We start from the raw sequence: 25169 nt of genomic DNA, 5'->3' as shown, positions 1-25169 counted from the left end.
AGGACCCTGGTGAAGTGGCAGTACCTGGAAACCTGGGCAGTCTTGGCTTAGGCTTCTGGACCTGAGGCCTGTGCTCGACATGACAGTCAAATTGAGGACCAGCAGCAGGCGGAGGCACCAGAAGGCCATCGAACCATGAGAGGCTGACCATGGTCAAATGCCAGTGCAACAGTATGAGGCCTTGGAGGGGGCACGTTTGCATCAGCATTTTCATTGACATGAGGTCCAAGCTGCACAATGGCTTTAGGTGGGATAAGTGCTTCAGGTGCAGCATTGGCTTCAGGTGCAATCACTTCAGGCACCACATTGACTTCAGGCGCCACACTAGCCTCAGCCATGACAACTTCATTGGCTTCAGTGTTGGTGTTGGTGGCCGCCTCAATGTTGTTAACCTCCACTTGAGTAGCTGGAGGGTCAGACACGTTCTCCTCGAGAACAACTTGGTTGGTAGGGGGTATAGCAACACGTGCTTCTTCTTCTCTTGGTTCTTCTTGGTCATCGGTTGATGCAGCCGGAATATCTTTAGCCATATTAGCTTCAGTCTCGTGGTTGTTCACGGTTGGAGAGGCTTCAAGAAAGACTTGGCGTGAAATGGATTGGCGCTCTTCTCCTTCTGGAACATTTGACAGAGTGACATGTGGCCTTGGTCCTTTGCGAAGCCTGCGAAATGCTGGCGACGCTTGTGGAGATGGAGTTGGTTGGGCCACAAAGTCTTCATCTTCAATCACCGGAGTGGTGACCTGTGTTGGGGGAGTAACTGGTGTTTCTTCTTGACGGGGGGATTCTTGTGGGTGATCAGCCCATGAGTCATCCTGAGCAATTGGCGCCAATGGACGACCAATGCTGATGAGTTCGCTGTTCATAAGAACAGGCGATGATACCACGTTGTGCTCGATCTGAGGAAGGACTTCATCATGTTCAACATTGTCTTGATGACCAATGTCTTCAGCTGCGGTGGGGTCAACAGCTGGAATGTCTTCAGCCTCAGGAGCCTCTGTGGAAGCAGGCTCATGAACTATCATTCGACCTTCTTGTTGTGCAGATTCAGGACGAGCAACAGAAATCGGCTTGACTACAAGGGGCTCTGTGGGAGCAGCCCGATCTCTCTTCTTGGTCTTGCGCTTCTTGGTGGGTGGAGCATCATCAGTGGTGTTCTTGGTCTTGCGCTTTCTGGCCTTGGCTTCAGCTGCCCTTGTCTTCTGAAGCTCTGAAGCCACTGTGGGGACCTTAGGCTTCACGCCCGTCATACTGGCTGGGAAGACAATGCGAGGTTCTTCTCGCCTGGATGGTTCAGTTTGGTCCACAGATGGCTTCTTCTTCTGCTTGGTAGCCATCTTAGGGTCGATGCCAGGACGCCCAAGTGCCTTGCGCTTCTCAGCTTCATTGTAAGCTTGAACACACTTGGCAGCAAGAATCTTCATGCGCTCACGAGAACCTTTGGCTTCATCACGTTTCTTGTGAAACGCTTCCTTGAGCTCATGCAGCATGACCTTGAAGTTTTGGACGTCTGCCACGCTGAGCTTGGCCATGTGCTTCTTGAACTGAGCCTTTTCATAATCGATCTTGTGCTTCAGCTCAACAATTTTCTGAGCAAGAGCCAGCTCAGGAGCAATGGCGCCATGGAAGGAGACGCTCAGGCCAATGGGAAGTTGTAGATCGTCAAAGCTGAGATTGGGGGTGTCAAACCACTCATCAATGAAGTTGTTCAATACTTCCACGTCAAAGAGAGGCAAATCATTGAAGATTTCCGCCTCTTGCTTGCTCTTTATCAGCTGCTCAAGAGCGTCATCAGCAAGATCGTCGTCACTTGACAGATCAATGGCGTCATTCTCGTTCCTCAGAACAGCAGCAGGGGTCAGAACTGACCAGTGGTGTGCATAGGCTTCTTGTTCTTCTTCTCAATCTTGGAGATGTGTGAGAGATCTTCAGACTGCACACTTGGTGCAGGAGGAGCAGAGACCAGAGGCTTCACTCGCGAAGCTTTTAGTGCAGGGGAAGGCTTCGAAGCTTTAGGTTTCTCAACTTCTTTGGCTTCGGTGGTGCAGGCGCTTCGTCAGAATCAGCGTCGTCTGCAGGCTCATCCACGGCTGTCCCTTGAACCATAATATGAGTGATGAGACCCTCTAGGTTGTAGAAGGGCCCAACAAGATTGGGTTCAGCTTCGCGTGTGCCATCGACACGAGGAGCAGAGGGGCCTGGATTGAAGTCTAATCCCCGCGACTTCTTGTTTTCTTTGGCAGAGTTCTTGGCAAACTGGAAGTTGCACTTGAACAGATTGTCGTCATGACACCATAGCAATGTAGATGAGTCGGCATCTTCAGGCTGTGGTCCACGGACCATGCAAGGGTAGAAGCCTTGTTCAATGGCTTCAGCTCTGGACCTGGGTGGGAGATTTTTGTACAAAATGTCTCCCCATGGTCGCTTGATGGCATTCTTCTCAGCATATTCCTGGGTCACGAACCTTTACTTGTACCATTGTTCTGCCCAATATCTTCGAATCCATTGGATTCGGGTTTTTCGCTGATTGTAGTCCTCCTCTGGATCTGTCTTGTACAACTCATAGAGGTCAGGAGGCAAATCTCTTGAGGTGTTCCCACGGCGCTGTCTGCCACCCTTCCTTGCAGACTTCTCTGTTGCCATGAAGTTCAGACTGAATGGCTTCAACACTGTCAAGGGCTTCCGTCTGCTGGTCAGACATGAACTGGCTTCGGGAGAGTTGATGTGATGCTGTAAGAATTCTGCAAATGAATGCAGACTATGAGAACCAAGGGATTCTCCCACGGACATGTACCTGTGACAGCATTAGAGATGCGAGGGAAGGGGAAGAGGTCATATGCATTCTCAGAAGATTTTGAAGATAAATCAGTTTAGAAGACATTGACCTCATAGCGCGAAGACATTCACTTATATGTTGAGAGTTGGTTCCAGATTTGTACGAATCCAAGAATAAGTACAAGTGAGGAATCTAACTATGTGTGAAGCATAAGTGAATATACTAGGCATAATATGAGATGCAGACAGGATAGATCCAAATTTGTGGAGGCAGAAACCACTTTTGGTAGAAATGATGAATCTATAGGATCAAAAAGACGGTAAAAAGAGGGTTTTAATTTACCACACGATGAACTGCTAGACGGAGTAGAAGATGAGGCCGAGCAGTTCGATCTTCCGTGCCCTAACTTGGCGATGGAGGACACCTACGGCGGGGGCGGAGAAGACGATGTCCGCGGCCGGCGTGAAGACGGCATCGGAGAGGTCGCGGCAGCTAAGCGCTTCATCGCCGGCGTCGTCAAGAGCTAGCGGTGGCGCTAGGGTTTGTCGAGGTGGAAGAAGGATTTTGACCGTGATTGGACATGTATTTATAGGGAAAGGGGACGGCACAGCGCAATTACGCAGGTGCCCCTGGCGGTTCACATCTGAGGGACACGTGGCGAACATGCAACACATTTGGGGTTGTCCCACGTTCCCACGCCCGCCTAGACTGTCGGATGGTCGTTCCAGCTTCTCCGGGTTTCAGGCAATAAGAGTTGAACATTTAAAACAGATTTAATGTTTGTCTCTGTATCTTCTGCTGACAAGGACGCAGAGAAGACATTCGACAGTTTCAACAGAATGCATATGATTTGGATAGACAGAGTTTGAGGTAGGAAGCATAGAGAGGTTAGGGTCTGATCACATTCACTTAGTTCAAAAGATTCAAACGAGAAGACATAGCTATAAGTGAATGCTGTAGAGGACAAAACACTAATATATGTATATATCAGAATGCAACCAAATCAACATAGTGAAGATAATCATGAAGACAAGTTGAAATTGAAGACAAACCAAATGCGAAGACATAGCAAATGTAATGCCATGAGAAAAACACTTCAAACAGAAGAATTTGGTGGTGGCGTTACCCACCGTATAGGAAGTATTAGACCCAGATACGGCGCACAATTATCGTGGCGCTCCGAAGTCAAATTCCATGTTAATGTATTCACACTTAGAATGTAAGTCTTCATTGATTGAAGATATACTTTACTTCGTGTGTTGCACATCTAAGTCATCAACATGCATAAGTGTTAGGATGTGTGCCTGATCACATGACATTTGAGGATTCCAAGATATTTAGCTCACCCCGTAACTTGCAGAACCTTTTCTCATCCAAGGGCTTTGTGAACATATCTGCCAGTTGCTCTTCAGTGTTGACGTGTATGATATCAATATCTTCCTTCATGACATGATCTCTGAGAAAGTGATGACGAATTTCAATGTGCTTTGTCTTCAAGTGCTGAACTGGGTTGTTGGCAATCTTGATGGCGCTTTCGTTGTCGCAGTAGAGTGGTACTTGTTTTAGATGGATGCCATAGTCCTTGAGTGTTTGCTTCATCCATAGAAGCTGAGCGCGGCAAGATCCAGCAGCAATGTATTCAGATTCAGCAGTGGAGAGTGATACACAGTTCTGCTTCTTTGAAGACCAACAGACAAGTGATTGTCCCAGAAAGTGACATGTGCCTGATGTAGACTTGCGATTCACCTTGTCACTAGCATAATCAGCATCCGAGAATCCAACTAGATCAAACTCTGAGCCCTTTGGATACCATAATCCTAATGTTGGGGTGTAAGCCAGATATCGAAGAATTCGCTTCACAACTAAGTGATGCGATTCCTTTGGTGCCGCTTGGAATTGAGCACACATGCAAACACTAAGCATAATATCTGGCCTAGATGCACATAAATAAAGTAAAGAACCAATCATGGAGCGGTATACCTTTTGATCGAACTCTTTACCATTGACGTCAGGACCCAGATGACTCTTGGTTGACATTGGCGTCGTGTAACCTTTGCAGTCTTGCATTCCAAACTTCTTCAGACAATCTTTGAGGTATTTCTCTTGAGATATGAAGATGCCATTTCTTTTTTGATGTATTTGAAGACCAAGGAAAAACTTCAGCTCACCCATCATTGACATTTGATATTGCTCTTGCATCATGTGTCCAAATTCATCACTGTATTTCTGGTTGGTGCAGCCGAAGATAATGTCATCCACGTATATTTGGCACACAAGCAGTTCACCATCATATGTCTTCGTGAAGAGTGTGGGATCCAGGGAACCAGGTTTGAAGCCTTTGCTCTTCAGGAAGTCTTTGAGCGTGTCATACCAAGCGCGAGAGGCTTGTTTGAGGCCATACAGTGTCTTGTTTAGCTTGTACACCATATCAGGATGTTTTGGATCTTCAAAGCCAGGAGGTTGTGCGACATACACTTCTTCTTCAATCTTGCCGTTGAGAAATGCACTCTTCACATCCATTTGATACAGCAAGATGTTGTGATGGTTAGCATAGGCTAGCAGTATGCAAATAGCTTCAAGCCTAGCCACAGGAGCAAATGTTTCATCGAAGTCAATCCCTTCAATTTGAGTGTATCCTTGAGCAACGAGACGAGCCTTTTTTCTGACAACTTGACCATGCTCATCTTGTTGGTTGCGATATATCCATTTTGTGCCTATTATGTTGTGCTTGCGGGGGTCAGGACGCTTGAAAAGTTCCCAGACATTGATCAGCTTGAACTGTTCAAGCTCTTCTTGCATAGCTTGAATCCATTCAGGTTCCATGAAGGCTTCAACAACTATCTTGGGTTCAGATATTGAGACAAATGCAAAGTGCCCATAGAAATTTGCTAACTGTGTTGCTCTTGAACGAGTGAGTGGACCAGGTGCATTGATGCTGTCAATTATCTTCTCAATCTGTACTTCATTTGCAACTCGAGGATGATACCAATTGAAACTGCTAGTTATCAACTAGAGGGGGGGGGGTGAATAGGAGATTTTTACGAAAGTCTTCAAAACATGAGAGTTTCGAAGACAAACAATAGAAATGAACCTATTGATATGCAGCGGAAGGTAGACTACACTAGGCAAGCCATAGTCAAGTATTCAATGAAGTGAAAGTACGAAGACTAATAGCAGCTAGGTAGTAAAGATCAGGACGGAAAGCCAATCAACGATGGAAGTCACACAGTGAAGTCAAACAGGTAATGCAAGCAGGCAATGACTTCACGAAGACATACTGTAAGTAAAGAGAGGGAGAGGATAGAACTAGTCCCTTGGTGAAGACAAAGGATTTGTTGGACCAGTTCCAGTTGCTGTGACAACTGTACATCTGGTTAGGGAGGCTGAGATTCAACTTAGAAGACCGCGTCTTCGCCTTATTCCCCTTGAGCAAGGACACCCAGTCCTCGCCCAATCACTCTGGTAAGTCTTCAAGGTAGACTTCCAAACCTTCACAGACTTCGTTCACCGGCGATCCACAATGACTCTTGGATGCTTAGAACGCGACGCCTAACCGGCTGGAGGATTCACGGTCCTCAAGTGTAACAAGTCTTCAGGTCACGCGGACAGAAAGACTTCAGTGATGACTAACACTCTTTGGCTCTGGGTGTTTGGGCTTTGTCCTCGCAAGGATTTCTCTCTCTCAAAAGCTTCGGAGGTGGGTTGCTCTCAAACGACAAAAGCCGTGCATTAACTCTGAGCATCCACCAATTTATGGTGTAGGGGGTGGGCTATTTATAGCCACTAGGCAACCCGACCTGATTTGTCCGAAATGACCCTGGGTCATTAAGGAACTAACACGTGTTCCAATGGTCAGATTTCAAACACACGTGACAACTTTACTTGGGCTACAAGTAAAGTTGACTTATCCAGCTCTGGATAAGATTTGCTCTCATTGTCTTCGCTCGAAGACATAGGATTTTGGTTGAGCATCACTTCAGTCACTCTGACTTTGTTCACCGGGACCCCACTTAACAGTACGGTGGTTCCTACGACTCAACCAAGAAGAAAAGGAAACAACGAAACAACTAAGTCTTCGCGCTCCATAGTCTTCACGCAATGCCTTCTCTTGTCATAGTCTTCAATGTGAATATCTTCACATACCACCATTGTCTTCAATGTCTTCATACATTTTTAGGGGTCATCTCCGGTAGGTAAACCGACTCAATGAGGGAGTACTACCTGTGTTATCCTGCAATTCTCACAAACACATTAGTCCCTCAACCAGGTTTGTCGTCAATACTCCAAAACCAACTAGGGGTGGCAATAGATGCACTTACAACCATCATATGTCTTCGTGAAGAGTGTGGGATCCAGGGAACCATGTTTGAAGCCTTTGCTCTTCAGGAAGTCTTTGAGCGTGTCATACCAAGCGCGAGGGGCTTGTTTGAGGCCATACAGTGCCTTGTTTAGCTTGTACACCATATCAGGATGTTTTGGATCTTCAAAGCCAGGAGGTTGTGCGACATACACTTCTTCTTCAATCTTGCCATTGAGAAATGCACTCTTCACATCCATTTGATACAGCAAGATGTTGTGATGGTTAGCATAGGCTAGCAGTATGCAAATAGCTTCAAGCCTAGCCACAGGAGCAAATGTTTCATTGAAGTCAATCCCTTTAATTTGAGTGTATCCTTGAGCAACGAGACGAGCCTTGTTTCTGACAACTTGACCATGCTCATCTTGTTTGTTGCAATATATCCATTTTGTGCCTATTACGTTGTGCTTGCGGGGGTCAAGACGCTTGACAAGTTCCCAGACATTGTTCAGCTTGAACTGTTGAAGGTCTTCTTGCATAGCTTGAATCCATTCAGGTTCCATGAAGGCTTCAGCAACTTTCTTGGGTTCAGATATTGAGACAAATGCAAAGTGCCCACAGAAATTTGCTAGCTGTGTTGCTCTTGAACGAGTGAGTGGACCAGGCGCATTGATGCTGTCAATTATCTTCTCAATCTGTACTTCATTTGCAACTCGAGGATGAACCGGACGAAGATTTTGCTCTTGCTGATCATTGCCATCGTTAGGAGGATTGTCTTCATGCCGAGCATTGTCTTCAGGTTGATTAGGTGCGGAAATGATAAGTTCCTCTTTAGGCTATGCATCAGTCGGTATGATTTCTCCAGTTCCCATTAGCTTGATGGATTCACTAGGTGGAACTTCATCTAGCACATTTGGCAGGGCTCTCTTTGCGAGCCGTTAGTCTCATCGAACCGCACATCCACAGTTTCAACCACTTTATAGTGAAAGAGGTTGAAGACTCTGTAGGAGTGCGAATCCTTTCCGTAACCAAGCATAAAACCTTCATGTGCTTTCGGTGCAAATTTTGAAGTGTGATGTGGATCCTTGATCCAGCACCTAGCACCAAATACTCTGAAGTAACTGATATTTGGCTTCTTACCAGTGAGGAGTTCATAGGATGTTTTCTTCAGAAGCTTGTGAAGATAAACACGGTTGATGACATGGCATGCAGTATCAATAGCTTCAGGCCAGAACTATCCTTGTGTCTTGTATTCACCGAGCATCGTCTGAGCCATCCCAATGAGTGTTCTGTTCTTGCGCTCCACGATGCCATTCTGCTGAGGTGTGTACGGAGCGGAGAACTCATGAGTGATTCCCAATGTATCCAAGTAAAGGTCGAGGCCGGTGCTCTTGAACCCTGTGCCGTTGTCACTCCTAATATGCTTGATCTTGACGCCATAGTTGTTCATGGCACGGTTGGCGAAGCGTTTGAAGACATCCTGCACTTCAGTCTTCTACAGAATTATGTGCACCCATGTATATCTTGAATAATCATCAACAATGACGAAGCCATAGAAACAAGCAGTAGTAGTGAGAGTAGAGTAGTGAGTAGGGCCAAATAAGTCCATGTGTAGCAGCTCGAAGGGTTGAGATGTCGTCATGATTGTCTTCGAGGGATTCTTGGCCCTAGTCATCTTTCCAGCTTCGCAGGCACCGCACAAGTGATCCTTCTTGAACTTGACGCCCTCGATGCCTATGACATGCTTCTTCTTTGCGAGAGTGTGTAAGTTCCTCATGCCAGCATGCCCTAGCCTCCGATGCCAGAGCCAACACTCTGAAGCTTTTGCAAGAAGGCATATGGCAAGTTGTGGCCCTGCTGAGAAATATACCATGTACTGATCATCTTTCCGGTACCCTTCAAAGACTAAAGACTTGTCAGATTCCATTAGTACAAGGCAACGATATTTTCCAAATATCACAATCATGTTCAAGTCACAAAGCATTGAGACAGACATTAAGTTGAAACCAAGGGATTCAACAAGCATCACTTTATCCATGTGTTGATCCTTTGAGATTGCAACTCTACCTAGACCCAATACCTTGCTTTTACCAGTGTCAGCAAATGTGATGTGACTCTTGTCAGATGGACGCAAGGTTGAGTCCATGAGAAGACTTCGATCACCAGTCATATGATTAGTGCATCCGCTGTCCATAATCCATTCTGAAGCATGAGGTGTCATACCCTACAGTACAGTTAGGGGGATAGGCTTCACCAAGAGTATTGTGAGGCATAAACATTTGACAGGCAAGAGGATTATCAAAGCTCAGATCAAAATTAGGACTGATAGGATGATTGGCAAACGATTCAGCAACAAAATACATAGTGAGACCATTTGGGCATTTGATCTTGCGCCCTACAAGATGTTTTAAGTCCCCAGCAATAGCATCAGACGCCTTTGATTTCCGGCTGGAGACCTTTCCCTGCAAAAGAAAGTTAATTCTTCTTAGCCACCCACATCTTCAGGGGTGGCTTAGAAGCAATGAGTCTAAGTGCAGCATCTGAGAACTTCGGCTTTGGAGCCCTAGCAAATAGCCTTGCAGGAGAAGAATGATACTCATATGAATAAGCAGAAAAGTTCTTAGTTTTATGAACATAGTGGTTTGAAGACACACGCTCATATTCATAAGTCAGAGTATGGTTTCCCTGCAAAACATTGGCGTTAGGGTGACTCAGTTGAGTCCTGTATCTGTATGAAGTCTTTGGACCATATGAAGCCTTTGGTATGGGATTTGTCTTCTTCCCAGGTGGTGTCATGATGACATTCACGGGAAGATTCCCAAGACAACTTTTGGGAACCCAGATCTTCTTCACAGGTGGCCCATTCCTGCAGTTAGTACCAATATATCTGGCAAACACTTCACCATTCTGATTCTTAAACAGTTTATAGTTTGCATCAAAGGATTCATCAATGATAATTAATAGGGTTAGCACAGGTGAAGCCAGATAAGGTGGATGGATCCACTGAAGGTCCCTTTGCAGCAACCCATGTGGTTTTGGGGTACTGCTCAGGCTTCCAGTAGGAGCCATCAACATTCATTTTCCTCTCGAACCCAACACCCTCTTTCCTAGGGTTTCGGTTCAGAATATGCTTTTTGAGGACATCGCACAGTGTCTGATGCCCTTTGAGACTTTTGTACATCCCTGTTTCAAGCAATGTCTTCAACCTAGCATTTTCATCAGCAATAGTAGTGGTATCCTCAGCAGAGGGGTTAGTTACCACATCATCAGTTGAGGATATTGCAACAGTAGCAGCAGTAGAACATTCAACAACAGAAGTAGTGTTATCACGCTCAAGGCATTTTAGACATGGTGGTTCAAATCCTTCCTGAGCGGAACTGATCTGTTGAGCGCGAAGTGACTCATTCTCTTTTTGAAGATCTTCATGAGTCGCTCTCAATTTCTCAAGCTCTTGCTTCCTTTGAAGATAATCATAGGAGAGCTTTTCATGAGTTGTTGAGAGCGTTTCATGACGACTCTCAAGTTCCTGGTACTTAACATGAAGATTTTTTATGTCTTCAATTAAGGACTGAGAACGGGTCATTTCAGCGTCCAACAGGTCATCGCTTTTATCTAACAGTTTTTGAGTATGTTCCATAGCTTTCTGTTGTTCAGTTGCAATTTTAGCAAGTGTTTTGTAGCTGGGTTTGGATTCACAACTAGAGTCATCTTCACTAGATGTTTGAAAGTAAGCATCGCGTGATTTTACCTTGGCACCACGTGCCATGAAGCAGTAGGTGGGAGCAGAGTCGTCCTTGTCATTAGCTTCAGCGTTGGTGACGGAGCCATTGTCTTCAGTGTTGAAGATGGACTTGGCAACGTAGGCTGTAGCTAGAGCCAGACTTGCAACGCCAGGGTCGGACTCCTCCTCAGACTCCACCTCCGCCTCCTCAGAAGCAGACTCCTCCTCTGAATCCATCTCCTTGCCGACAAAAGCACGAGCCTTGCCAGATGAGCTCTTCTTATGAGATGAAGACTTGGATGAGGACTTGGAAGAAGACTTTGAGGATTTCTTCTTCTTCTTGTCATCAGAATCATATTCCTTGCTCTTCTTCTTCTTCTTGTTCTCATTGTCCCACTGTGGACACTCAGAGATGTAGTGTCCAGGTTTCTTGCACTTGTGACATGTTCTCTTCTTGTAGTCATGAGTGGAAGCTTCATCATTTCTTGAGCTAGATCGTGAAGACTTTCTAAAACCCTTCTTCTTAGTGAACTTCTGGAACTTCTTCACAAGCATAGCAAGTTCCTTTCCAATGTCTTCAGGATCATCAGAACTGCAGTCAGATTCTTCTTCAGATGAGGAAACAACTTTTGCCTTCAAAGCACGAGTTCGGCCGTAGTTGGGACCATAGATATCTCTTTTCTCAGATAGCTGGAACTCATGTGTGTTGAGCCTCTCAAGTATATCAGACGGATCAAGTGTCTTGAAGTCAGGGCGTTCTTGTATCATGAGGGCAAGGGTGTCGAACGAGCTGTCAAGTGATCTCAGTAGTGTCTTGACGATTTCATGCTTGGTGATCTCAGTGGTGCCGAGAGCACGAAGCTCATTTGTGATGTCAGTGAGCCGATCAAACGTGGTCTGCACATTCTCATTGTCGTTTCTCTTGAAGCGGTTGAAGAGGTTGCGAAGAACACTGATCCTTTGATCTCTCTGGGTTGAGACGCCTTCGTTGACCTTGGAGAGCCAGTCCCAGACTAGCTTCGACGTTTCTAGAGCACTCACATGGCCATACTGTCCTTTGGTCAGATGACCACATATGATGTTCTTGGCAGTAGAATCCAGTTGAATGAACTTCTTGACATCAGCAGGGTGACACCTTCACCAGTCTTGGGAACGCCATTCTTGACGACATACCAGAGGTCGACATCAATGGCTTCAAGATGCATGCGCATCTTATTCTTCCAGTAGGGATATTCAGTTCCATCGAAGACGGGGCAAGCAGCGGAGACTTTGATTATCCCTGCAGTCGACATAGCTAAAACTCCAGGTGGTTAAACTGAATCACACAGAACAAGGGAGTACCTTGCTCCGATACCAATTGAAAGTGCTAGTTATCGACTAGAGGGGGGGTGAATAGGCAATTTTTATGAAAGTCTTCAAAACATGAGAGTTTCGAAGACAAACAATAGAAATGAACCTATTGATATGCAGCAGAAGGTAGACTACACTAGGCAAGCCATAGTCAAGTATTCAATGAAGTGAAAGTACGAAGACTAATAGCAGCTAGGTAGTAAAGATAAGGACGGAAGATAGTATGAAGCCAATCAACGATGGAAGTCACACAGTGAAGTCAAACAGGTCATGCAAGCAGGCAATGACTTCACGAAGACATACTGTAAGTAAAGAGAGGGAGAGGATAGAACCAGTCACTTGGTGAAGACAAAGGATTTGTTGGACCAGTTCCAGTTGCTGTGACAACTGTACATCTGGTTAGGGAGGCTGAGATTCAACTCAGAAGACCGCGTCTTCGCCTTATTCCCCTTGAGCTAAGGACACCCAGTCCTCGCCCAATCACTCTGGTAAGTCTTCAAGGTAGACTTCCAAACCTTCATAGACTTCGTTCACCAGCGATCCACAATGACTCTTGGATGCTCAGAACGCGACGCCTAACCGGCTGGAGGATTCACGGTTCTCAAGTGTAACAAGTCTTCAGGTCACGCAGACAAAAAGACTTCAGTGATGACTAACACTCTTTGGCTCTGGGTGTTTGGGATTTGTCCTCGCAAGGATTTCTCTCTCTCAAAAGCTTCGGAGGTGGGTTGCTCTCAAACGACAAAAGCCGTACACTAACTCTGAGCAGCCACCAATTTATGGTGTAGTGGTCGGCTATTTATAGCCACTAGGCAACCCGACCTGATTTGTCCGAAATGACCCTGGGTCACTAAGGAACTGACACGTGTTCCAATGGTCAGATTTCGAACACATGCGGCAACTTTACTTGGGCTACAAGTAAAGCTGACTCATCCAGCTCTGGATAAGATTTGCTCTCATTGTCTTCGCTCGAAGACATAGGATTTTGGTTGAGCATCACTTCAGTCACTCTGACTTTGTTCACTGGGACCCCACTTAACAGTACGGTGGTTCCTATGACTCAACCAAGAAGAAAAGGAAACAACGAAACAACTAAGTCTTCGCGCTCCATAGTCTTCACGCAATGCCTTCTCTTGTCATAGTCTTCAATGTGAATATCTTCACATACCACCATTGTCTTCAATGTCTTCATACATTTTTAGGGGTCATCTCCGGTAGGTAAACCGACTCAATGAGGGACTACTACCTGTGTTATCCTGCAATTCTCACAAACACATTAGTCCCTCAACCAGGTTTGTCGTCAATACTCCAAAACCAACTAGGGGTGGCAATAGATGCACTTACAACCATCATATGTCTTCGTGAAGAGTGTGGGATCCAGGGAACCATGTTTGAAGCCTTTGCTCTTCAGGAAGTCTTTGAGCGTGTCATACCAAGCGCGAGGGGCTTGTTTGAGGCCATTTAGTGCCTTGTTTAGCTTGTACACCATATCAGGATGTTTTGGATTTTCAAAGCCAGGAGGTTGTGCGACATACACTTCTTCTTCAATCTTGCTGTTGAGAAATGCACTCTTCACATCCATTTGATACAGCAAGATGTTGTGATGGTTAGCATAGGCTAGCAGTATGCGAATAGCTTCAAGCCTAGCCACAGGAGCAAATGTTTCATTGAAGTCAATTCCTTCAATTTGAGTGTATCCTTGAGCAACGAGACGAGCCTTGTTTCTGACAACTTGACCATGCTCATCTTGTTTGTTGCAATATATCTATTTTGTGCCTATTATGTTGTGCTTGCGGGGGTCAGGACGCTTGACAAGTTCCCAGACATTGTTCAGCTTGAACTGTTGAAGCTCTTCTTGCATAGCTTGAATCCATTCAGGTTCCATGAAGGCTTCAACAACTTTCTTGGGTTCAGATATTGAGACAAATGCAAAGTGCCCACAGAAATTTGCTAGCTGTGTTGCTCTTGAACGAGTGAGTGGACCAGGCGCATTGATGCTGTCAATTATCTTCTCAATTTGTATTTCATTTGCAAATCGAGGATGAGCCGGACGAAGATTTTGCTCTTGCTGATCATTGTCATCATTAGGAGGATTGTCTTCAGGCTGAGCATTGTCTTCAGGTTGATTAGGTACAGAAATGATAAGTTCCTCTTCAGGGTGTGGATCAGTCGGTATGGTTTCTCCAGTTCCCATTAGCTTGATGGATTCACTAGGTGGAACTTCATCTAGCACATTTGGCAGGTGCTCTTTGTGAGCCGTTAGTCTAATCGAACCGCACATCCACAGTTTGAACCACTTTATAGTGAAAGAGGTTGAAGACTCTGTAGGAGTGCGAATCCTTTCCGTAACCAAGCATAAAACCTTCATGTGCTTTCGGTGCAAATTTTGAAGTGTGATGTGGATCCTTGATCCAGCACCTAGCACCAAATACTCTGAAGTAACTGACATTTGGCTTCTTACCAGTGAGGAGTTCATAGGATGTTTTCTTCAGAAGCTTGTGAAGATAAACACGGTTGATGACATGGCATGCAGTATCAATAGCTTCAGGCCAGAACTTTCTTGGTGTCTTGTATTCATCGAGCATCGTCCGAGCCATCTCAATGAGTGTTCTGTTCTTGCGCTCCACGATGCCATTCTGCTGAGGTGTGTACGGAGCGGAGAACTCATGAGTGATTCCCAATGTATCCAAATAAAGGTCGAGGCCGGTGTTCTTGAACTCTGTGCCGTTGTCACTCCTGATATGCTTTATCTTGACGCCATAGTTGTTCATGGCACGGTTGGCGAAGCGTCTGAAGACATCCTGCACTTCAGTCTTGTAGAGAATTATGTGCACCCATGTATATCTTGAATAATCATCAACAATGACGAAGCCATAGATAGAAGAAGTAGTACTGAGAGTAGAGTCGTGAGTAGGGCCAAATAAGTCCATGTGTAGCAGCTCGAAGGGTTGAGATGTCGTCATGATTGTCTTCGAAGGATGCTTGGCCCTAGTCATCTTTCCAGCTTCGCAGGCACCACACAAGTGATCCTTCTTGAACTTGACGCCCTCGATGCCTATGACATGCTTCTTCTTTGCGAGAGTGAGTAAGTTCCTCATGCCAGCATGTCCTAGCCTCCGATGCCAGAGCCAGCACTCTGAAGCTTTTGCGGCGGCCCTTCACCCCCGCCGTTCGCGTGACGGCCCGCCCGTCGATCTATGCCAGCCGTCACCGCCTTGCTCCGACCGGGACTCCTGCATCACCCCGACCCGGCGGCCTCGCGCCATGCGGCGGCCAATCATAGCCGCCCGCCACCGCCGGCTTCATCTCGGACTCCGCCGCCTGTGCCTCCACCGAGCGGCGTCCCCGACCTCGCGCGCGATCGGATTGATCACCCGACCGCCGCCGCGATCCGCCTCATCTACATCGTGCGACCGACCTGGCCCGTCGGTTGCGCGCGCCTTCGCAGGCCCCGTGAAGACCGCCCCGAGTTCAGCGCGCCCCTCTACCGATCGAGCAATGGGCTGCCGCTGCGTCACCCCGTCGGGCCGCAGCGCCACCGCCCCGTGGTTCTTCTCCCGGCTGCACCGACCCGCGTCACCGCTGCGTCGCCCCTTCGGGTCGTAGTACAGCGCCCCGCGGTCCACCGCCGCCCAGAGGCCGTCCGCTCCAGGTCGTCCCCGTGGCCGCACCGACTCTCGCGCCGCCCCTGCGTCGCCCGGTCGGGCCGTAGCGAGTGTGGCACGCGGTCCACGCCGCCGTCCCGAGGCCGTCCCCGCGGTTGCACCGACCCGCGCTCCTCCGCCGCGCCGCCCCTTCGGGCTGTCGCGCCGCGGCCCGCGGTCCCTGCCGCCGCCCCGAGGTCTTCCCGCCGTCACCCCGACCTGCCCGCCGCCGTTGCGTCGCCCCTTCGGGCCGTAACGCGGCGGCCCACGGTCCACTTCGTTGTCCACGCGCGTTGACTTCCCGTGGTATGCGTCGCGCCGCCTCCCTTGGCGCGGGAACGCCACCGTCCGTGCCGGTCTTCGTCATGCTGTCGGGTTCTTCGCCTACTTCGAGCACCGCCGCCGCGCTCCTAACCTAGCCGCCGTCGCCGTCAGGCCGCTGCTGCCGCTCTTCTTTGGCCGCCGCCGCCGCCCGTCCACCTCCTTCGTCTTCGTCCAGCACCAGCCCCTCGCCAGCGTCGCCGTCATCTACCCCGACCATTTCGTCTACTCCGACAACCGCAGGCGACATCGGCCCCGCGCTGATTGACGCCGCAACCGTCGTCGAGTCCTTCTCTGCTGGCCTCTCTGACTTCTCCGACATGGCGTACAGCTTGTGCAGGTCCTCGTCTATGCATGCCTGGTGCTGGCAACACCGATGTATGCCTTCGTCCATGACGTGTCCCCGGGCCTGGCAAGCCTGGTGCGGCGCTTCATCAACTTTGTCTTCGTCCGTCTACGCATGCCCAGTGCTGGCAACACCGGTGTGTGCCTTCGTCTACGATGTGTCTCTGGGCTTGGCAAACCCGCCGCGACGCGTCGTCAACAACATCTTCTTCCCGGCGCATCACTACGTCGACACCAATGCGCCCATGCTAACTCGGCGCCTCCTTGCGCCCGCGGCTCCACGGCGACATCCTCGACACCGGCTCCCCGACTCGACATCGACCACGACATTTTTCACACGGCTACCTCGACCACGGCTCCACCACCCACGCTCTCGGCTACATCGACAAACGGCACAAAGGGCTACCGCCTTGCTTGAGCAACCTCGTCGGTTTTCACTCCAGCCACGACTCCGCGATGCATCGACCGTTACGACTGTGGGGGTTTGTGTCCGTCGGCTTGCTTTCGGATTCTTCTTCAGTCTCACCGTCTGCGTCGCTACCGTTGTGACTGCGGAAGGATGTTGAGTATCATGATTATTAGGAAAGACGAGATAGACTAGGATTTGTTCTGGCTTGTCTTGTACTCCAAGTAGATCATTGTACACTTATATATATGCCCATGAGGCTCAAGCAATACAACAACAATTCCACCAATCTCCCTCTCTCCTTTCTAACAATTTCGCTTTGAGCCGCCGCTACCTTCTGCCATGAGCCGCCGGTGCGTCCGATCCAAATCGCTTCGTCGCCAAGCCACGACTGCCTTTACTGCAGTCTCCACGAGATGCCACACCTCCACTCCCGCGGCCTTGCAACACGCCGCGGCGGTTCACTTTTGCTGCCTTTGAGCGGTTGTCGTTCGCATCCTATCTCTGAAGTTGAACTGGCTGGACCTTTCTAGCATATATACTGGAGATATTTGAAGATTGATATTTGATGCCTTCTCATCGTCATGGTGCTGCTTCTCAAAGATGCAATCAAACATATTAAAGCAAAATCTGAAAGGAATAATGGTGAGTACTTGTTCTGTCTGCTGGAAGGAAAATCCGTTTGCCGTGGCCGTTCTGAGCCACCGCCCTGTTAAGTCGCCGTCCCCGAAGCCGCCCTCTGCTCCAAGTCGCCGCAACCTCGGGCCGGCTGCGTCTCCGCCGTCGCTCTGCACCCTTGCGCGGCACCGCTCCGCCGTCCACCGCTGCTGCCCCGAGCCGCTACCGCATTTGCAGCTCCGCCGTTGCGGCCTTTGCTCGACCCACCTTCTCCTTCACGCTGTCCCAGCTGCGTTTCGTGCCCATAGCCGTCTGGCTGCTGCAGGCCTCCGGCCGCCGGTTCATGCATTGACTGTTCAAAGGGGGTGCGCGCAGCTGTCCGACTCACCTCCGCACTGACCGGGTTGGCCTCTCTGCTCCGCTCTAATCTGGCCCTCGCCGTGTGCTCCTTTGCCTTGCGCCGGCTGCCCCGCAGTTTGCCGGCGACCGCTTCTTGTGCGGCAGAGGCAGCGGCTCAAAGGAGCCATCTGCGTCAAATGTCCACGGACGGCGCCGCCATGTCCTTGGTCAGCATCTCGCTCCGTTGCCGTTTTTTGCTTGCTGACTGTGGATGCTCGCATGGGACAAACAGTGGCCAGCGTACCTGTATACTAACACTCTGGGACAAATCCTGTCCAAAAAAAAACAGCGCACACATTGGTGCTTGTGCTGGAGTCTATGCGCAAGAACGGAAGGAGTACTACTATGTGACCTCAATTGCAGTATGTATATTCATGTCGCCTACTACCCCCGAAGTTGAAAACAAATCAGTCCAAAAGCTCATTACAAAAGTAAACGATAAGGAGGGTGGTGGCCGTTGTATAGAAGTTTAAAGCTACTAGCACTATTGCATGGAAAAGCCAGAGGAGATGTATTTATCCACTATCAGCATCCGGGTTCATCTGATAAAAATACCAGGTGCTATTTTTTCTATCTATTTTTAAGTACATATCAATTTATCCAAGAACAATTACTCTGGCTCGCGATGTTTTCTGTGCATGACAATTATTCATTGCAAGAATGATCGTTATGTCACGGATATAAGCTTGCGCCAATATTATCAAAGCGCCAGCATCCAACCATACCGCATTGTTGAACAAATATGTGTGCAAGCCGCCGCCTCTGCGGCCTAGTCTACAACAACAACACCGCGGCCGGCTCACTCGTCTGTGCCGGTTTACAATACCATGGACAACTCATCTATCTACTCCCGTGGACGACTCGGCCGTGATTGATTTCAGCTTCACCATGGTGATCATCAACTCCACGGTGGATAATTTCTGGCCTGACATATCAGGTGAAGTCCATCCAGTATATTTTTATATTACATATTGCTTTCTTTAAAAGAGCAATTACTCTGGCTTGCAAGTTCTCCAATGCAGGACAAGTTGTTTACTGCAAAAGGGACTATTATATCACTGGGCTGTTAAATGACTCATGCCGGTTTATATCGCGGTCAAATATGGAGAATCTCAAGACAACTCCTCGAGTCATCTTAAGACTCGGGGGCTACAATGACATGACTCAGCAAATGTTGCAAGTTTCAGCAGGATTCAAGAACCCCGGGTCATTGGAGGCAAAGTAGCCCGGTCCCGGAGGCTACTGTCTTATTGGTGAAAATTTAAAGGCCGTCGGGAAATTTCCGGCTCCAAATGAAAATTCCGGTTCACAATCCGGCTCAAGGGAAATCCGTCTCCTACAAAGCACTGAAGCTCTTAATATCCGGTTCACAATCCGGTTCAAGGGAAATCTGTTCTCCTACAAAGCTCTGAAGCTCCCAAATCTGGTTTAAAATTCCGGCTCAAGAAGAATATTTCTCTCGCAAAGTTTGAGTTCTCAGAAAAAATTAAAGGTTGCCAAAGAGAATTTGTTGCCATGATGCACAGTTCAAACATGGGTATCCGATCCGGCTTACACGCCTTATTACAAATCACTTGGAGGCTTGATGCCCGAGTTACAGGGACCAAAGAGAGTTTGATGCATAGTTCAAACATAGGTACCGATGAGCACAACTTGTAAGTATGTCATTGGGGGGCTTCTTGTTCAAACATAGGCGTATTCGACCAAAGAGAACATAGCGTGACTACCCTTTTTACCAGGTTATACTCAAACATAGGCGTATTCGACCAAAGAGAATATAACCTTTCCGGGTCATCCTACCTGTAGCCAGCTGCTTCAACTCCATCGGGTAATCCTGATTGACCCACCAAACTCTTAACGATCAATCTTTTACGGCGTATTCGACCAGAGATCCTGAGCTTGTTAAGGTTCAAATGGCAGTTTGTCATGCGAGAGCACGGCGTACAGATAGTCATGATAGATCCAGGCTTTATAAGCTGCCTTCCTTGAAACTTGGATAAATCGGCCCGTGATGTATGCTGTTACTCTGACCCCGCATACTCCTGATAAGTCTATAAAGTAAGACCTGACTTTATCTAGGTTCAAATATCGATTGGGTACTGTGAGTCAGGCTCACGGAAAGCACGTACCTTCCAGTGGCTCAGGCTAGTTTCATTGAAGTATTCTGTCATCCTACACATACATCATCATACATTGCATCATACACATACATCATCATACATTGCATCGTCATTACATCATCATAGCATGTATCATATGTGCATGGATATACCGGTTTATATGGCAGGAACCGGTTTTCAAACCAGGTTATATTATTCAAATCTTTAATAGCCAACATGGCTGGATTTTTATTATGCTTACCAATAACCAGTATTATGATTGAGGTTTTCAAAGTCGCTTTTGCGCAATGGCTATTATCTTATCAATGGATATGATTTATTCTACAATGGAAGCAATAGTCCCGACTCGCTGCAGGCTTACGACCCGGCACTTGGGGGCTACATTATTCAAATTGAGATTACATCAAATATGCAAGTCCCATGTCACTGCCAGCATGCACCATGGCACTTGGGGGCTAATGCAAAGTCATTTTTTGCTCACTTTATTGAAGTCCCGACTCATCACATCGTTATGAGCCGGCCCTTGGGGGCTACCGATTGCTCCTGTCAAAAATTCAAGGTATACAAACTTTAATATATTATATTGAACGATCCACTGCTCAGTTGGTAGAGTACAAGGTTCTTAACCTTATGGACGTGGGTTCGAGCCCCATGGTAGGGGTTACATCATATGATGTTGTTTTTGATGAAGTCCCAGCTCAGTATTATCTTACTGAGCCGGCCCTTGGGAGCTACACGTTGCTGTTTAAGTCTACATGATCATATCTGCAAAGTCCCTGCTCATTATTGTATAATGACCCGGCCCTTGGGGGCTACACTGGTTGAAGTTTTTATGAACATAAGGCAATTACAAGTCCCAGGTTGCTGCAAGCGTGACAACCCGTCACTTGGGGGCTACATATGTGGAATATTTAGTTTTGACTAATGATTGAGATGAACAATCTGGATTTCTTCAAAGTTGCAACATTTATATTGAAGCAAATCTTAAGCTATCACTATGTTCTCCTCTTAAAGACTTGGGGGCTACAGGTAATATGCATATAAGGAAGGAATATCTCCAAAGTTATCAGTTTTGAGTAAGTCAGGGATCATATTATCAGTCTTGGCCTGAATAACTCAAAAAGATCAATTACATGATCCGGCGTCTGCAACAGTTATGACCCGGTATCATCTGTTTTATAACTCGGCAGTTTTGGCAATGATAAACTGGCAAGTTTTACATCTTTAAGCTGGCTGAAAATCAGATGAGTATTTCAAGACCAATATTTCTGTCAAGCTAGAGCATCGGAAGTCAAGTCAAATTGATTATTCTTTATAATATTTTTCTACAAGAAAACAATGTCAGCAAATTGATTATGAAGCTGGTCTGTTGACCCGGATTTTTCAGAAAGAGTGCCCGGATTTTTTGCATTGGCAAAGTTTGAACATATCTGCTAAAGGAGATTTGCTATGAGATACGTATTAAGAAGGAAATGACAAGGACTTAAGGATATTCAGGTGCCGGCTTACAAGAATATTTAACCCGGAGCACAACCTGTTAAATTTGTTCTTGTGTTTATGTTGCAGATCATTTTAACATGGATAAATCCAAATTAAACTGGGGGCTAATGTCGGGGATATACCCCGCGGTATGACCCGGCCGGACTTGGCGACTCACCAGAGACCCGGCTGATACTTAGCGATTCACTGATGACCCCGACGGCGGGTCAGATGGATGACAAGGCCCAAGGCCCAGAAGGCCGGTTCATATGATGGTGGGCCGGCTTAAGAGGAAAGGCATAAGGATTATTCTCCTACAAAGGAAGCAAGACTAGGACTCCACTTGTAATAGAGTTATCCTAATCCAATTAGGACTAGTCATGTAACCCGCCCCTTCAACATATATAAGGAGGGCCAGGGCACTCCAAGAGGGACAGAAAAAGAATCGCTAAGGCTAGACACAACTAAAGGAGAGCCGGTTTATGCGGCGACTCCCTCATGAGCATAATGAGACCTAGCCACAAACAACATGTAGGGCTATTACCGGATGATGTTTCCCGGGGCCCGAAGCTGTCTAAATCCGTGTCTTGTGTTGCGTCTCTCGATTCCAATCAACCCCTCTCAAGCTACCACATAGATGCGTTGGCCTCATGACTAAGTCCTCACTTTGGGACATCTGCCGTGACAATTCCACGACAATACTCGACTCGCAACTGAGTGCGTAGTTTGTTTTCATCCTAGTTGCAATCCCACCACCGACTCGCAACTGGCCTCGCTGCCTCAGTTGCAAGTCCATCTTCGACTCACAACTGACCCCGTAGTTGTAGGTGTCCCAATTGCAAGTCCACATTCGACTCACAACTGGCCCCGTAGTTGTTTTGTCGTCCCATTTGCAACTCAAGCCCTAACTCGCAACTGGGCCACGTAGTTGTTTGTTGTCATAGTTGCAAGTCCACCCTCGACTGCAACTGGAACCATAGTTTATTCTCCTCCGAGTTGTGAGTCCACGCTCGAATCGCAACTGGAGTCCTGTAGTATTTGTCCCAGTTGCAATGCCACCCTTGACTCGCAACTGGGATTGTAGTTGTAGGTGAGGGAGTACTGGACTAAGGGGTCCTCGGGTTGCAGACTATCTCTTATGGGCCAGACAGGTGGGCCACTCTATAACTGCTAGAAGTCGAGCTATAAGGCGGCTCTGTGTCTAGACAGGAAACCTTTGAAACCTTGGTGTGTCCTCCAAGTCAAGATAGGAGAATCAACATGTTTATCTGATTAAGAAATATAACCCAAAGTCTGATTCGTATTTTTACACCTGTTTGAGTCCAAAATTCATCATACTTTTTACATGCTTCTTGATTTTGGTAGCTGACGACATGCAAGAAACATGTGCAGTTCATTAAAAAAAAGAAGTACGTGCAGTTTACTATTCCCTTCATTTCATAATGTAGTGTGTTTTTTGAAAAGTTAAACCTCACCAACTTGACCAAGTTTGTCAAGAAAAACATTTACAGCTAGATGACCATACACATATAATTAGATCGTCATAAGACATAGTTTCATACATTTGTTTTCTCTATAAACTTAATCAAAGTTTGTAAAGTTTGACTTTTCAAAACATTCATACGCGCTATATTATAAAACAAAGAAAGTAGAACATATATGTTGAGTACGCTATTTACCCACGCAGTAGACCTTTCATCTGACAACTAATTTTCCGAATCAAAACATAATATGCAACGGACAGGGTACCAGGTGCATCTGAGGCTCGGCACCAAAACACTGTATCCCATGCGATTTGTTAGAAAGTTCTATCTATCTATCGAGCTTCCGAACTCTTGCATGAAAAATATATATCATATTTTTCTTTTATTTTTTGGAAATGAAAAAAGGAAACGCTACTAATCAGCCGATGGATGGTCACTCGCGTCCGCGGCCTTCCCCGTTAGCCATGCGTCCCACGTGGGGCACATCAACCGCTCACTTCTATCTTTATCCCAACAGCCACACATTCTTCTGTTGACCCTTCCATCCCCTACCTCTATCTCTCCATCCCCTGCCTATTTCCATGGATCCCATCCTCACCTCTTCTCAAACAAGCATGCTGCTGCAGCCCCACCACATCGGCGGCAGCCACTGGCGTCCATCCTCTGCTGCAAAAACACGGGTGCTACGGAGACCACGGGGTGTTCTCTCTATTGCAGTCCTCGGTGTTCTTGCAAGTTTTCACAACAATAGTCTTGTTGCAGGAATACATAGAAGAGGGTGGAGATGTTTGGTAATGTTGCAATTGAGGTTTTGCAACAAGGGTCTTGTTGCAGAAAAATAGAGAGGAAGTTTTGCAACAAGGATCATGTTGCAGAAAATTAGAGAATAAGAAGTTTTGCAACATGAGTCTTGTTGTAAAATATTAGAGAAGAAAAGTTTTTGCAACAAAGATCTTGTTGCAGAAAATTAGAAAAATAAATTTTGTAACATGAGTCTTGTTACAAAAAATTAGATAAGAGGAGGCTTTGCAACAAAAGCATTGTTTCATGAAATTGAACGGACGTCTCCCTCCATATAATCGGATAGCTCGCGAGGAGGCGGACACGTAGCACGACCCAATGAAAAATCACCTTTTCTCGATTGTGAAAAGAGGCACCCAGTTCTCGAGATTTTTTATTGCAACAAAAAAAGGTACAACAATAGTCGCTCATAGTACTGGATCAACTTTGGTCGCTCGGTCGATCTATTCGAAGGAGATGAGATTGCGAGTTGTGTTGGTCGGCCAGCCCTGCTCGAACACCTCTGCCTTATACATGGCGTCCTTGCCATCACCCTGCAATGCTTGGACGTCGAGTCGGTACTCCACGCCGGCCACAATCTGCACTTCGCCGCTCAGCACCATGGCGGACCTGAGCCTGGAGATGGACACCTTGTTGTGTTGCGCCACCGCCCAACTGCCGAGGTCCTGGACATGTGGGTCGGTGACGTTCTTGATCGGTTGCCATTCCCCGTCGAGCGCTGTAGGTGTGGCGATGATAGAGACGGCACCAAGAGCGGCAAGGAGGAGGAGGATGCTAGTTCTCATGGTTGCTGGGTTGCGGGCAACGGCTAATCCTGCCTTGAGGTGGAGTTTGCAGCGAATGAGATGAAGTGGGGAGAGGAGGAGGAATTCCGGAGTATTTAAGGAGAATAGATTAAATGCATTAAATAGTTAGAATTAATTGTACGCATTAAGTTTTTGTGGTATATCTATTTTTTTAGGAAATTTTATGGTATATCCTTCTTTAAAAAAAAAGAGGATGACCCCGGCCTTTGCATCACTTTGGGGTATATCTAGTAGTATGATTTAATTGGTATTGAAATTAAGAGCATCCCCAACCAGACATAGCTAATGTGGCCCACTATATGTTCACATCCAGTGCTCCCCCCCCCCCCCCCCCCTAAGAGCAACTCCAACCGGCCGACCAAAACAGACACGCGCTTTGTCTGTCTTTTGTCCGTTTGGGTCGGCCGCGCGGACGCCCGTGTTTGTTTTTTCATTTGGGTCGACGCGTGTACCCAACGCTGGCCTAACCCATATTTTGTAAACCGGACAAAAAAAAGCGCGTGGGAGGAGGAAGCGCCGGGGGTGAGTTTCCCCTTGCTCTTGCCGGAGGCGCTGAAGAAACCCATGACTAGGGTTTGCTTCTCGCTGGCAAGGGAGCACGCAGG

General features: G+C 47.3%; 1 protein-coding gene across 1 annotated transcript; it reads right to left on the bottom strand.

Moving 5' to 3' along the window:
* Positions 1–24201: 24201 nt before the first annotated feature.
* LOC109753214 (putative cysteine proteinase inhibitor 7) lies at positions 24202–24543 on the bottom strand. Its single transcript, XM_020312131.4, has one exon. The coding sequence runs from the start codon at positions 24541–24543 to the stop codon at positions 24202–24204; it is 342 nt and encodes a 113-aa protein (XP_020167720.1).
* Positions 24544–25169: the final 626 nt, after the last annotated feature.

Source organism: Aegilops tauschii, chromosome 4 (assembly GCF_002575655.3).
Source record: "Aegilops tauschii subsp. strangulata cultivar AL8/78 chromosome 4, Aet v6.0, whole genome shotgun sequence".
Classification (NCBI taxonomy): domain Eukaryota; kingdom Viridiplantae; phylum Streptophyta; class Magnoliopsida; order Poales; family Poaceae; genus Aegilops; species Aegilops tauschii.
Note: the sequence above shows the minus strand (reverse complement) of the source record. Positions and strands in the feature narration are given on the sequence as shown.